Genomic DNA, 13,155 nt, shown 5'->3' with positions numbered 1-13,155 from the left:
GTGTTACAACACTCTATTGATTGTGTGGCTAAAGCAGCAGATACCAAGAAGGCTTCTCAGCCCCCTCTAGTGGTATCACATAAACGCTCACTGCCACAGGTGCTCCAGTCTGATTCTGATCAGCCTGATGTAGATGATGATGATGATATGGATGAGGACAGCTCTCTGTCCCCTGGGGTGGAGGCTCTCATTTTTGCTGTAAGAGAGGTCCTTCACATACCGGATCCGGAGGCAGAACCAGATGAGGAGTTGTATTTTAATGTTAGACCTAAGACCTCAGCAACTTTTCCTGTGTCTAAATAATTAAACTCCCTGACCAGGGAGGCTTGGTTAAACCCTGATAAAATATTTAAACTTCCTCAGAGGTTTTTATCTAATTTTCCCCTTCCAGCTGAAGACAGGAAGGTATGGGAAAAAAAACCCGTCAGTCGATACGTCTGTATCCAGACTGTCTAAGAAATTGGTACTGCTGGTGCCAGGGGCTATATCCCTAAAAGAGCCAGCTGACCGTAAAATTGAGACCATGCTCAGGTAATATATACGGCGGCAGGCGCAGCACAACGCCCCACAATTGTTTGTCGGTGGATTTCCTGGGCGGTAGTCAAGTGGTCTGATAATGCTCTTAACGGTTCAGACTCTCTGCCCCGGGATGAGATCATTACTCTGCTGCAACATGTACAGGATGCTGCAAATTTTATGAGCGAGGCTATTAAGGAGTTGTGTAGGATTAATGCCCGCACTACTGCTATGGCTGTTTCGGCGCGCTGAGCTCTGTGGTTACGTCAGTGGTCAGCAGACGCTGATTCCAAAAAGGGTGTCGAAAATCTTCCCTTTACAGGTGATGCCTTGTTTGAAGACGAATTAAATAAATGGATCTCCCAAGCAACGGCGGGTAAGTCTACCTATCTGCCGTCGGCTTCACCACCTGCTAGACGTTCTTACACCGGACCCTCCTTGCAGTCCTTTCGTGTGGCAAGGTTCAGAGGCAGGGGCCGAGGGGTCTCCACCACTCCCAGAGGATCTCGTGGTAAGTCCCATAAACCTGCAACTGCTGTCTCCCTGGACCAGACCACCGGATCTCCTGCTGCTAAGCCTTCCACGTGACGGTTGGCCCCAGCAGCAAGGCGACTTTCAGGTAGGTGCTCACCTTCAACACCACGTGTGGGCGGAGTCCTGCCGGGATCCTTGGGTGAGGGACCTCATTTCCCAAGGTTACCGGCTGGAATTTCAAACTCTACCTCCTCACAGATTTTTCAAGTCGGGCTTACCAGCTTTACCCGTAGCAAAAGTTACCTTGCAAGAGGCTATTCAAAAACTTTTTCAGACAAGGGTGGTGGTTCCAGTACCTCTTCCATTATGCAACAGGGGTTTTTACTCCAGTCTTTTTGTCGTTCCCAAACCGGGCGGTTCGGTGCGACCCATCTTGAACCTGAAGTCTCTAAACCCATATCTGCGGGTGTTCAAATTCAAGATGGAATCCCTGCAGGCGGTGGTGTCCGGTCTGGAGGAGGGGGAGTTCCTGGTGTCTCTGGATGTCAAGGATGCTTACCTACACATTCCCATGTGGCCCCCTCATCAGGCTTACCTCAGGTTCGCCATATTGGACGACCATTTCCAGTTTCAGGCCTTACCCTTTGGATTATCCACAGCTCCGAGGATCTTCACCAAAGTCATGGCGGAGATGATGCTGCAACTGCGCATGATGGAAGTAAACATAGTCCCCTACTTGGACGATCTCCTAATAAAGGCTTTGTCCAGGGATCGTCTGCTGCACAGCTTCGATCTGATGACTCGCCTGCTTACGGATCATGGGTGGATCCTAAATTTTCAGAAATCTCACTTGTAACCGACCCAACGTCTTCAGTTCCTGGGAATGATTCTGGATACAGTGTTTCAAAAGGTGTTTCTCCCGATGGACAAGGCCTGGACTATGCAGGCTATGGTTCGCTCGGTGCTCCGTCCTCGCAGGGTATCCATACATCTTTGCATCCGATTACTGGGCAATCTAATACGGCAGATTTCATGCTTGTCCATTTCAGCTGGATCTGCTGGACAAATGGTCGGGGTCTCACCTTCACATGTTTAAGGAAGTGACCTTGTCTCCGAAAGCCTGGATTTCTCTGTTATGGTGGCTACAGCTTCTGGGGATGGGGGGCTGTGACCCAAGGGGCCCAGTTCCAGGGAATATGGTCAATACAGGAATCTGCTCTGCCGATTAAACATCCTGGAACTCCGGGCAATTTACAATGCTCTTCTGCAGGCTTCTCATCTCCTGAAGGATCTTGCGATCCAGGTTCAGCCGGACAACGCCACAGCGGTGGCGTACATAAACCGACAACGGGGAACAAGAAGCAGAGCGGCGATGCGAGAGGTGTCAAAAATCCTCCTCTGGGCGGAGGTCAACGCAAGGGCCATCTCAGCCATATTCATCCCAAGAGTGGACAACTGGGAAGCAGACTTCCTCAGAAGGCACGACCTCCATCCGGGGGAATGGGGCCTACATTCCCAGGTGTTTCAACAGTTAATTCACCGGGGGGACTGTCCGCAGATACATCTGATGGCTTCTCGACTCAACAAGAAGCTATGCCGTTACATTTCCAGGACTGGGGATCCACAGGCGGTTGCAGTGGACGCGCTGACGACACCGTGGATGTACCAGTTTGTATACCTGTTCCCTCCTCTACCGCTAATCCCAAGGGTTCAGGCAATTCTAATTGCCCCGGATTGGCCTCGATGGGCGTTGTACTCGGACCTCCTAACCATGGCTCTGGAGGATCCCTGGCCTCTACCGCTCCGAGTAGATCTTCTTCAACAAGGTCAGTTCGTCTATCCAGACTTACAGCAGCTACGTTTGCCGGCTTGGAAGTTGAGAGGGAAATTCTAGCTAGGAAGGGTCTTCCCTCCAGGGTCATTTCCACCATGGTCCAGGCCAGGAAGATGGTTACGTCAAAACATTACCATCATATCTGGAAAAAGTATGTTTCCTGGTTTGAGGGTAGAAAGTTTTCTCACGTGGAATTTCGGATTGGTCGTTTTCTACTTTTCCTGCAAGCAGGAGTGGATATGGGCCTACGGTTAGGCTTCATCAAAGTCCAGATTTCTGCACTCTCTATTTTCTTCCGGAAACACCTTGCCTTGTTGCCTGAAGTACAGACTTTCCTAAAGGGAGTTCTTCATATGCAACCGCCCTTTGTACCTCCCACGGCTCCGTGGGACCTCAGTGTGGTTCTGTCCTTTCTCCAATCGGACTGGTTTTAACCCTTGCATAGGGTGGAGTTAGAATTTCTCACCTGGAAAACAGTGATGTTATTGGCATTGGCATCTGCAAGACGTGTCTCCGAATTGGGGGCTTTATCCTGAAGAGCCCTTATTTGATATTTCATGAAGACAGGGCGGAACTTAGGACTCGTCCTCAGTTTTTGCCGAAAGTGGTGTCAGCTTTTCATATAAATCAGCCTATTGTGGTTCCGGTTTTGTCTGACGCTTCCGTTGGTCCTGAGTCCTTGTATGTGGTCAGGGCTCTGAAGATTTATGTCAAAAGAACGGCCCGTCATCGGAAATCTGACTCGCTGTTTGTCCTTTATGATGCCTCCAAGATTGGTCGGCCGGCTTCTATGCAATCTATTGCTCACTGGCTCAGGTTGACCATTCAACAGGCCTATACTTCGGTGGCTCTGTATTTGCCGATGTCTGTTCAGGCCCACTCGACGAGGTCTGTGGGCTCTTCCTGGGCAGCTGCCCAGGGTGTCTCGGCCTTACAGTTGTGCCGAGCTGCTACTTGGTCTGGTTCGAACACGTTTGTTAAATTCTATAGGTTCGATACCTTGGCCAAGGATGACCTTCAGTTTGGTCAGGCGGTTTTACAGGGGTCTCGGCACTCTCCCACCCGTTTGGGAGCTTTGGGACTTCCCCATGGTACTAAAGTACAAGACCCCAGTATCCACTAGGACGTAAGAGTAAATAGGAATTTAATACCTAATCCTTTTCTCGTAGTCCGTAGTGGATACTGGGCGCCCGCCTCAGTGCTTCGTTACTGCTTACCTGTGTAAGTATTGGGTTGGTCCGGCGTTGCGGTCCCGTTTTGTTGTTGGGGTAGCTGTGCTATCCTTGTTTGGTTGGCGTTGCTATCATCTGTTCTGGTTAGCGCCCTCCTTTCGTTTATGGTTGTGTGTTGGCTTGTTGCCGCACCGCTGTTGTATTGTTTCTTCTCTCATATTATGTCCGTCTCCTCGGGCACAGTTTTACTAGACTGAGTCCGGTAGGAGGGGCATAGAGAGGAGGAGCCAGCACACACATACACACACTAAAGGTTTTTAAAGTGCCAGGCTCCAGTGGACCCAATCTATACCCCATGGTACTAAAGTACAAGACCACAGTATCCACTACGGGCTAGGAGAAAAGGTATTACCGGTAGGTATTAAATTCCTATTTTTTCACTGTAAATGTATGTCTTGATAAAAGGGACAGTGGTCCCTGAAACATTGACCCGCTACTGAATGTGTGTACAGAGTTATTACTGACCCGTGGAGTGCCGTCCAGATATATATATATATATATATATATATATTATAGACACCATCAGGTAAAATAAAAGTATAGATATTACATGACATAATGTCCCTAAAATTCCGATGTTGTTTAATTCTACCATGTCATCAAGCCCCTGTGGCATAAGTGTTTTAAAACAGAAATAAAATATGCTTCCTTACTGCAGAGGGTATTAAACCTGTCCCACACATTGAATTGCTTTGATCGTAACTGTATTTTTGAATGTATCATACTGACATTTTAGTGTATATTTAGAAAGGGGATATTTTCTTAAGTATGTTCCACTTATGTTCCACTAGATTTTGTATGTACATGTTGTAGGCCCGAAACCACGTTTAATAACCTAGATGACATATGAAGATCCCCAGTTCAAAAAGTTAAAATTATTTTTTTAGATACATCTGATATAAAATCAACATTTCTCTATCATCCATAGTGGACGCTGGATTTCAGTACTATGGGGTATAGATGGGGTGATCATGCGAGCCGGCACTTAACATTTTTTTCAATGTATGCGACTGGCTCCTCCCCCTCTATACCCCTCCCCAGACCAGTTTTAGAAATGTGCCCGGGAGAGCCGGTCACTTCCTCTGGAGCTCCAGAGTAATTTTTATTATTTTCTTAATTTAACTAAATCTTCAACAGCCTGGCAGTTAGCCCCTGCCAGCCTGCTACGTGGGAGCTGCCGGAGGGGCTCGGTCCCACCCTGCGGGGTTTGGAGCCCGAGTCCTGGCTGCAGGGACATCAGTCCCTGGGTGTCTTGCATCCAGCAGTTCACTGCTGACATGGAGCCCCAGCAGCCCGCCGCCACCGGCAGCATGGCTGAAGACTTAAGAGTGGTATGTATAACCAGGAATCCCTGTTACAGGGGCTCCCGGATCTACAGGGCGTCTATTAAACATGAAAAGCAAAGACACTGTCATGTGGCATGTTTCTCCTCTGCAGCGACTTCTGCTCACAGCAACTGCCTCAACCCTCCATCGGAAGTTCCAGGTTCAATCCCTACTTAGGGCTGCAATTATATTCTGGTAAGCGGGACCCGGTTTAAAACTGACGCAGGGAGCCATTAGCTTCCGCGCTGTGGGGGAGAAGAAGGGGAGGCGGGAGGAGCGTTAAGCATGTGAGAGGATGCCGCGCATTGTTAACGTCTAGGGAGGGTGCACTATGAGCCGCACGCCGCTACTGTTTACTCCTCACAGTGTTTTGTAATGTGACTGCCCCCCTGCTTTCCATAACTGCCGCAGGGAGCCACTTGTTCCAGCGATAAGGAGTGAGGGGAGCTAAACAGGGATCTGTGGACTGACACAGGGCTCTGACGGCGCAACTAACAGTCCCAAAGCTCCACCTCACACTGGGGCAGATGTATTAACCTGGAGAAGGCATAAGTAAGTGATAAACCAGTGATAAGTGTAAGGTGATAACAAACCAGCCAGTCAGCTCCTAACTGTCAATTTGCATATTGGAGCTGATTGGCTGGTGCATTTATCACCTTGCACTTATTACTGGTTTCTCACTTCCTTATGCCTTCTCCAGGTTAATACATCTGCCCCATTGTTCCCAGCCTTCCTTAATGTTAAGGGAGCCATGTTTTTATATCTGCACTGCCATGTCAACTATAGTGGCACAAATGCAGGGAAGTAGTTAGATTCCTTCTCTGACAGAGGGAGCTCTGTTACACAAGAGGGGAGCAGCAGGGCTATGCCTGCAAGGAAGCGCCAGCACTGAAGTCTAGCTCGGGGTCCCACATGGACAGCGGTGATGCTTTTGTACTTGACGAATAGCTCTCTACCTTAACAGCTCCTGCGCACTGGCAGGGAGCTACCCGTTGCTGTCCGGGTCGCAGCGGCTGTGTGTGACGTCGTGCAGCCCCCATGGCCTGCCCCCCGTATGGTCCGCCGTGGCCAGCCCCCCGCACGGTACGGGCACGGTATGGGCATGCCTGCGTTGCCTGGACCGCGCCCCCAAAATGGCGGCCAAACGCCGCCGCCCCTCCCCTCCCGCCCAGCGACTGCCTCTGCCTGTCAATCAGGCAGAGGCGATCGTTGGGCTGAGATGGCCATCGGTTGTCTGGAATGCGCCGGCGCACTGCGGTGCCTGCGCATGTGCAGTTCAGACCTGATCGGCTGCTGTGCGAAAATGCATAGCAGCGATCAGGTCTGAATTAGGCCCATAGTCCTTGCAGCAGACGTTTTCTAAGGGCCTACTCACCTTTTATCTTCTCTGATGGGGGCGACAACAAGGATGACGTCTACTACGTGGCTATGACCTTCTGCTCTTTCCCTTTTCATGCAGTCAAAACGATGTACACTACTTGTGGGCAGGCCTGTTAGGTTGCCTCTGCATTCGGGCTTGTTCACCTACATTTGAGGAATGCGGGATACTCTGATGGCTCAGCCTGTGGGATCTCTTATTTTACGTAACTTACCCTGCAGTTTCTGTGGCCGCATGCATGCATATCCTATAGGTTGGCATATGTTGCCTGACATGCATAGCTGATCTCTACTGCATTTCTTTAGGATACACACTCTTTTGTTGCTCTTCACTATGGCACATCCTCAATGAGTGGTTGGCCTTCAATAGTCCGCATGGTCTTTTGGATCTCGATGGATATTGCGGTGTTGCAATCTGTATGACTAGCCTTTGCAGGCGTAGGTCTTTCGGGCCCTATTGTGGCTTTAGTCCTTGTGTAACCATGATGGCTATACCTTGGGTTCAATGTCTGCCTCGACATGCTGTCTGCTTCACTAGCAGGGCTGTTGGTACATTATCTGTATCACATACGATATCTGTGTCCCAGTTGTCTTGGTGGGTCTCTGTCTCAGTTGCCTCCTGGATCAGACTGCATCTTAGGTTACATCTTTTTGTCTCACTCCATGGTGCTCTCGGTTGCTACCTTGAGTCACGGCTTGCCTGTGCAGTTTTCTGAATTCTCAGCGCTCTCCCATCAGTTTGGGAGGCTCTGGGATGTCCCCATAGTAATGAACTCCAGCGTCCCCTATAGATGATAGAGAAAACAGGATTTTGGTACTTACCAGTTAATCCCTTTCTCTGAGTCCATAGGGGATGCTGGACGCCCACCCTGCGCTGCTCTATTCTGTCGGTGTGGTTATACCACTATTTGTACCGGTGGTTTCGGGTGGAGGGGTGTCCTTCAGACCTGGTTGCAAGGTTTCCTAGCATTCCTGTCATTTTGTCCTCTTCTGTATAATCCACAGGCGTACATAGCTCTGTCGGTGCGGTATCTACTTTCAGTGTCACAGGTCAGGGATTCTAATCCTGGGTGTGACGGCTAAGACCTGTGCGATTTCTAATGTATGACAATCCTCTGTATATGGAGATATCTGTCTATATGTATCTCCATCTCTCTATGCACACTCATGTTCAAAGTACATCTGTGTGTTTCTGAGGTTCCTGTTTTATGGAGATCTCTCTTTATGGTTGTTTTGTTTACTTCCTCCTCTGCTGGTTGGGTTACCGTCTCTCCTCGGGCACAGTTTCTTAACTGGTCTGGGGGGGGGAGGTATAGAGGGGGAGGAGCCAGTCACACAAATTAAAAAAATTTAAAGTGCTGGCTCGCCTGATCACCCCATCTATACCCCTACTGAACTCCAGCATCCCTTATGGACTATGGAGAAAGGGATTTACCGGTAAGTACCAAAATCCTGTTGTTATTTTTTTTGTTTGTTTGTTTTTCTCTTTGTATGTTCACATGTGACACAATCATTTTTCCTGCAACAATTTAATTTTCTCAAATGTATTCACTTTTATTGTGGGTTCATTTAAATTAAGACATCGGCCGTGTGTATTGTTAGGTCATAATTTTGATATTTTATTAAATGTTAAATACTGGCAGCACTTTTATTTTTTTATTTTTCTAGATTTATTGCTGTATTCCTTGTCTACGTTAGAAGCAGCAGGCAGTTTTTTTTGTTCTGTCTTATGTACCAGCAAACAAAAGATAATGGAAGTCTTGATACAAAATAACCAGTAATAATGTTACAATTAATTTATTTGCTGTGTTTTTGCTAGGCTGTTCTAGCTGTAACATGGGAAAGGATGAGGGTATTCCAGTAAGAGTCGCTCTGAGGTGTCGTCCTTTGGTGCCTAAAGAAATGAATGAAGGCTGCAAGACGTGTCTTACGTTTGTTCCAGGTGAACCTCAGGTGAGTGCACATCTGCTGGCCCATTTTAGACTGTATTAGGCGTGGCCATCCTGTGGCTCTTCAGCTGTTGTGAAACATGTTCCAGCATGCTCTGCCATAGTATTAGCATTCCCTAATAGCAAAATTGTGATGGAGCATGCTGGGACTTGTAGTTTCACACAGCAGGATAGACCAGGACTATATAGTCAGTTGCAAAAGTTGACAGTGTTTCTATTGTGCAGGTGATTGTTGGCACAGAGAAGTCGTTCACATATGACTATGTGTTTGATCCAACATCTGAGCAGGAGGAGGTGTATAGCACTGCTGTAGCACCACTCATTAAAGGGTTGTTTAAAGGTAAGTTCTTTACTACAAATATCGGAAACAAATAAAATTTGTACAACATAAGAAATATGTATAGTTTCTCTAACATCCATAAGGTATACTGGGGTTCACTTAGTACGATGAGGTATAGATGGGGTCCAAAGGAGCTGGTGCACTTTAAGGGGGTCATTCCGAGTTGATCACTCGCTAGCTGTTTTTAGCAGCCATGCAAATGCTATGCCGCCTCCCACTGGGAGTGTATTTTAGCTTAGCAGAAGAGCGAACGAAAGGATCGCAGAGCGGCTACAAATTAATTTTGTGCAGTTTCAGAGTAGCTTCAGACCTACTCAGCGCTTGCGATGACTTCAGACTGTTCAGTTCCTGGTTTGACGTCACAAACACGCCCTGCGTTCGCCCAGCCATGCCTGCGTTTTGCTGGCACGCCTGCGTTTTTCCAAACACTCCCTGAAAACGGTCAGTTGACACCCAGAAACGCCCACTTAATGTCATGAATGAAATGAATGAAAAGCTTCGCTAGACCTTGTGTGAAACTACATCGTTCGTTGTAATAGTACGTCACGCGTGCGCATTGCGCCGCATACGCATGCGCAAAAGTGCCTTTTTTTGCCTCATCGCTGCACAGCGAACGAATGCAGCTAGCGATCAACTCAGAATGACCACCTAAATTTCTTCAACTGGGTGTGCTGGCTCCTCCTGTTATAGTCAAATATTTACCTTGAACCTAAGCTATATACTTATTAAAGACAATGTACGCAATAGGCGCACGAGGTGCCGTAATGGTACGCACTTAGCGTAGCGGACGCTAGACCGTGGTCGAGACGCACGAGCGGCACGTTCGCTCACAGCTTCCGCTTAGTATCAAGCACGCTATAGGCGGCTCGAGTACCGTAATGCTACGCTGTTGGCGTAGCAGACGCTGTGCCGCGAGAGCGGGATACGAGCGGCGCTGACGCTCACTGAATTACACACATAAAACCTTGTTATCAACACACTGTAAGGGTATGCTTATGCTGTAAACCTTATTACTGTAATATTACCACAATGTAACGCTGATTAACCCTTATCATATGAAAGCTGTTGGAGTGATTATGACGCTCAGAAACCCTATATAATAACTAGTAAACCACACACTCCTTGCTAAGGTTCCAACACCTTTACTAGATGATTTTAGTAAGTAAAAGGGAAAAGAAACAGTTACAGCTTATACACTACAGTCCTAACATTAATAACTAACAGAATAACTAAACAGAAATATACACAATAGCGAACGATTGCAAATACAAATAAACAGAAAGGGAATAAATGGCAAACACTTATAGGTTAGCTAAAAGAGAACAATTGCATACATACAGAGTAACGAAATGGCCACAGAGAACTTACACACGTGGGAATGAATCGCAAGCGCAGTCCTGGAAACCAGCTCTAAGTTAATCAATGATGAAAACCTTTGTAGAGAGTGAGCTGGCCCAGCAATGATGATCCTTATATTTACAGCCTACATTCACAATACAATGGTCCCTACAATCTCATTGTTCATTGGACACAGGAATTTGTCTCTGCATTATAACAAAAGGTCATAGGTGGGTTCGTACGGGGGGGATGCGTCTCTATCCAACTGCTCAGGTGGGAGGTATCCTCTGGATTCCCCCTGCATGTGTAATTAAACTGCAAATACTGTAAATGTCCATAAACTTCTTTTAAACATAACTATACGCAGGAGCGATTAAACTCTTCCTAACCAACACCGGAATGTTTCTAATAAAATACTCTTCAGTTAGGTACTAGACACCACTGTTCAACCTTTGTCAGACCCTTCGTATCATGCAAAGAGGAATCCCCAAGTCCCTGAACCATTTACACTAAACATACTCGCAGATATTATTAAGGGGACTATTACCTATAAAACACGCTATATGGGTTAACTATGCTATAAACGAGTCGCCCGCTACAAGCTCATAAACTCTACCGTAAATACGCATGCCACGCGCGTAATCGCCGGAGCGAGTGTACGCAATTTGCGGACATGTGCACGTACGGCAGACTGCATGCACGAGCAGCGGGTGTGCATGGGGTTAGTATATGGCAATGGGAAGCATGATATTTTTCGACTTTGACACTCCCCTCTATGCCCCCTCCTACAGCCAGTTTAGAAAAATGTACCCTCAGGGGAGAATGCAAACTCTGAAGCTCCAGAGGATTTTTCTTCAGTTTATTTTAAACTTTGTTATTTTTGATATACTTTTTGGGCAACAGTATACATGCACCGTGGGAGTTAGGGGGGGGGACATTTACCGGTCTCTTCAGGCGTCAGACCCACTTCCCCGCTGCAGGACCACCGTCCTGTTGGTACCACAGGGCATTGCGCCTTAGCGAATGCAATCGCAGCACGCCGCATACCCCTAACATAAGGCTGAAGGTGAGAAGAGTGTTGAGTACAAACTGGGAGCCCCGCTAGGGGGGTCCCCCGGTTCTTGGTGCGGCGCAGCGCAGGAGCGGCATTCAGGACCCTCCCTGGGGGGACCCACTATAGCCCTCCTGTGTACACTGGCAGCGGTGGTGAAAACTAGCATTTATGTGATGTTTTACACTTATTAGGAGGCTTTGCCAGTATAAATATCTACATTGCTCCGGTGCCATTACAGGAGGCGGAGCTTCCTCAGAGTGGAACCAGCCGCATTTTGGCGCCTTCCTCTGTGTCACGGACCTGGAATGAGGGAGTTGAGGACTCCGGGTTTCTTCCTATGGTTGGGAAGAAGAACCGGAGCTGGGTCGTAATAAAGACGGCCGGATGTAGGTCCTCCTCATGCAGATTTATAAATAATTAACACTTGGGAATGATGTTAAAGAACTCTGAATGAAGAAAAGAACAATGACTTAAGAACGATGTTGAGGAACTCTGAATGAAGAAATTAATGATGATTTGAGAACGATGTTAAAGAACTCTGAATGAAGACATGAATAATGATTTGAGAACGATGTTGAAGGACTCTGAATGAAGAAATGAATGCCGAAAGCACTGGAGCATTGTGAGCTGAGAGACACGCTGTGATGCTGGAAGCACTGGGACTCTGTGGACTGAGAGATATGATGGGGTGCTGGAAGCACTGGTACTTCTGTGAGCTGAGAGACACACTGGGATGCTGGAAGCACTGGGACTTCTGTGAGCTGAGAGGCACACTGGGATGCTGGAAGCACTGGGACTTCTGTGAGCTGCAGCGTGAGCCTGGGAGACGTTATGCAGTGACGATACTCAGGCTCCGGGCTTTGCCCGGCATCTCCTTTTAAACTTCCTGCTCAGCTCTCATTGGCGCAGGAAGGAGGGAAGGTAGAGATTACATCACCGCCCCACGTGGACATGAGCTTAATGGCGGCGCCCATGGACTGTGGAACCGCCGGCAGAAGCACCACCCGCACCCCGGGATCCAGCGGCCGACGGAGGAGAAGCCACCCCGGAGACCCAGCGCACCCGGAGCGGTAAGCGCGGCGGCCACCGCTCCGTGGCTGTGACAGTACCCCCTCCTCTAGGAGTAGCCCCTGGACACTTTCCTGGTTTAGTTGGGTGCTTGGAATGAAAGATCCGCACAAGTCGAGCGGCAGAGACATCAGAAGCCTTCACCCAACTTCTCTCCTCAGGTCCATAACCTTTCCATTCCACCAGATACTGCAGATTCTTGCGATAGTAAATTCCGCTCCAGCTTTGGTCTCCACTGGAGCTGATCTAGGAGAGTCCGAATGGAAACGATTCAGAAAGAGAGGGAGGAGAAGAGAAACATGGAAGGAGTTCGGAATTTGAAAGTGAGAGGGCAAACCCAATTTGCAAACAACTGCATTCAGGACTTGCAGAACAGTGTAAGGACCGATGAATCTCAGAGCAAATTTCATCGTAGGTACCTTTAGATGAAGGTTGCGGGTGGAGACCCATACCCTGTCGCCAACCTTGTAATGAGGAGCTGCGCGCCGTTTTTTGTCTGCGAAGAGTTTATATCTGATGGAGATCCTCTTGAGGTTGGCATGCACTTTATGTGACTGAAATGCTGTAGAGAGGAGGTTACGGTAGAAACATCCTTTGTAGGAAAATGTGATAACTCGGGAACATGTGGATGGAATCCATAATTGATGT

General features: G+C 48.1%; 1 protein-coding gene across 1 annotated transcript in view; it reads left to right on the top strand.

Moving 5' to 3' along the window:
* LOC134947576 (chromosome-associated kinesin KIF4-like) overlaps positions 1 to 13,155 on the top strand; it is a 602,740-nt gene that overhangs the window by 135,565 nt on the left and 454,020 nt on the right. Inside the window, exons 2-3 of the mRNA XM_063935595.1 lie at positions 8,578 to 8,711; positions 8,933 to 9,047. Coding sequence (XP_063791665.1) covers positions 8,595 to 8,711; positions 8,933 to 9,047 — 232 coding nt within the window. The 5' untranslated portion in view covers positions 8,578 to 8,594. The remainder of the gene's footprint in view (positions 1 to 8,577; positions 8,712 to 8,932; positions 9,048 to 13,155) is intronic.

The sequence above is a fragment of the Pseudophryne corroboree genome, chromosome 8, assembly GCF_028390025.1.
Source record: "Pseudophryne corroboree isolate aPseCor3 chromosome 8, aPseCor3.hap2, whole genome shotgun sequence".
NCBI lineage: Eukaryota > Metazoa > Chordata > Amphibia > Anura > Myobatrachidae > Pseudophryne > Pseudophryne corroboree.
This window is presented reverse-complemented; position numbering and strand designations above follow the sequence as displayed.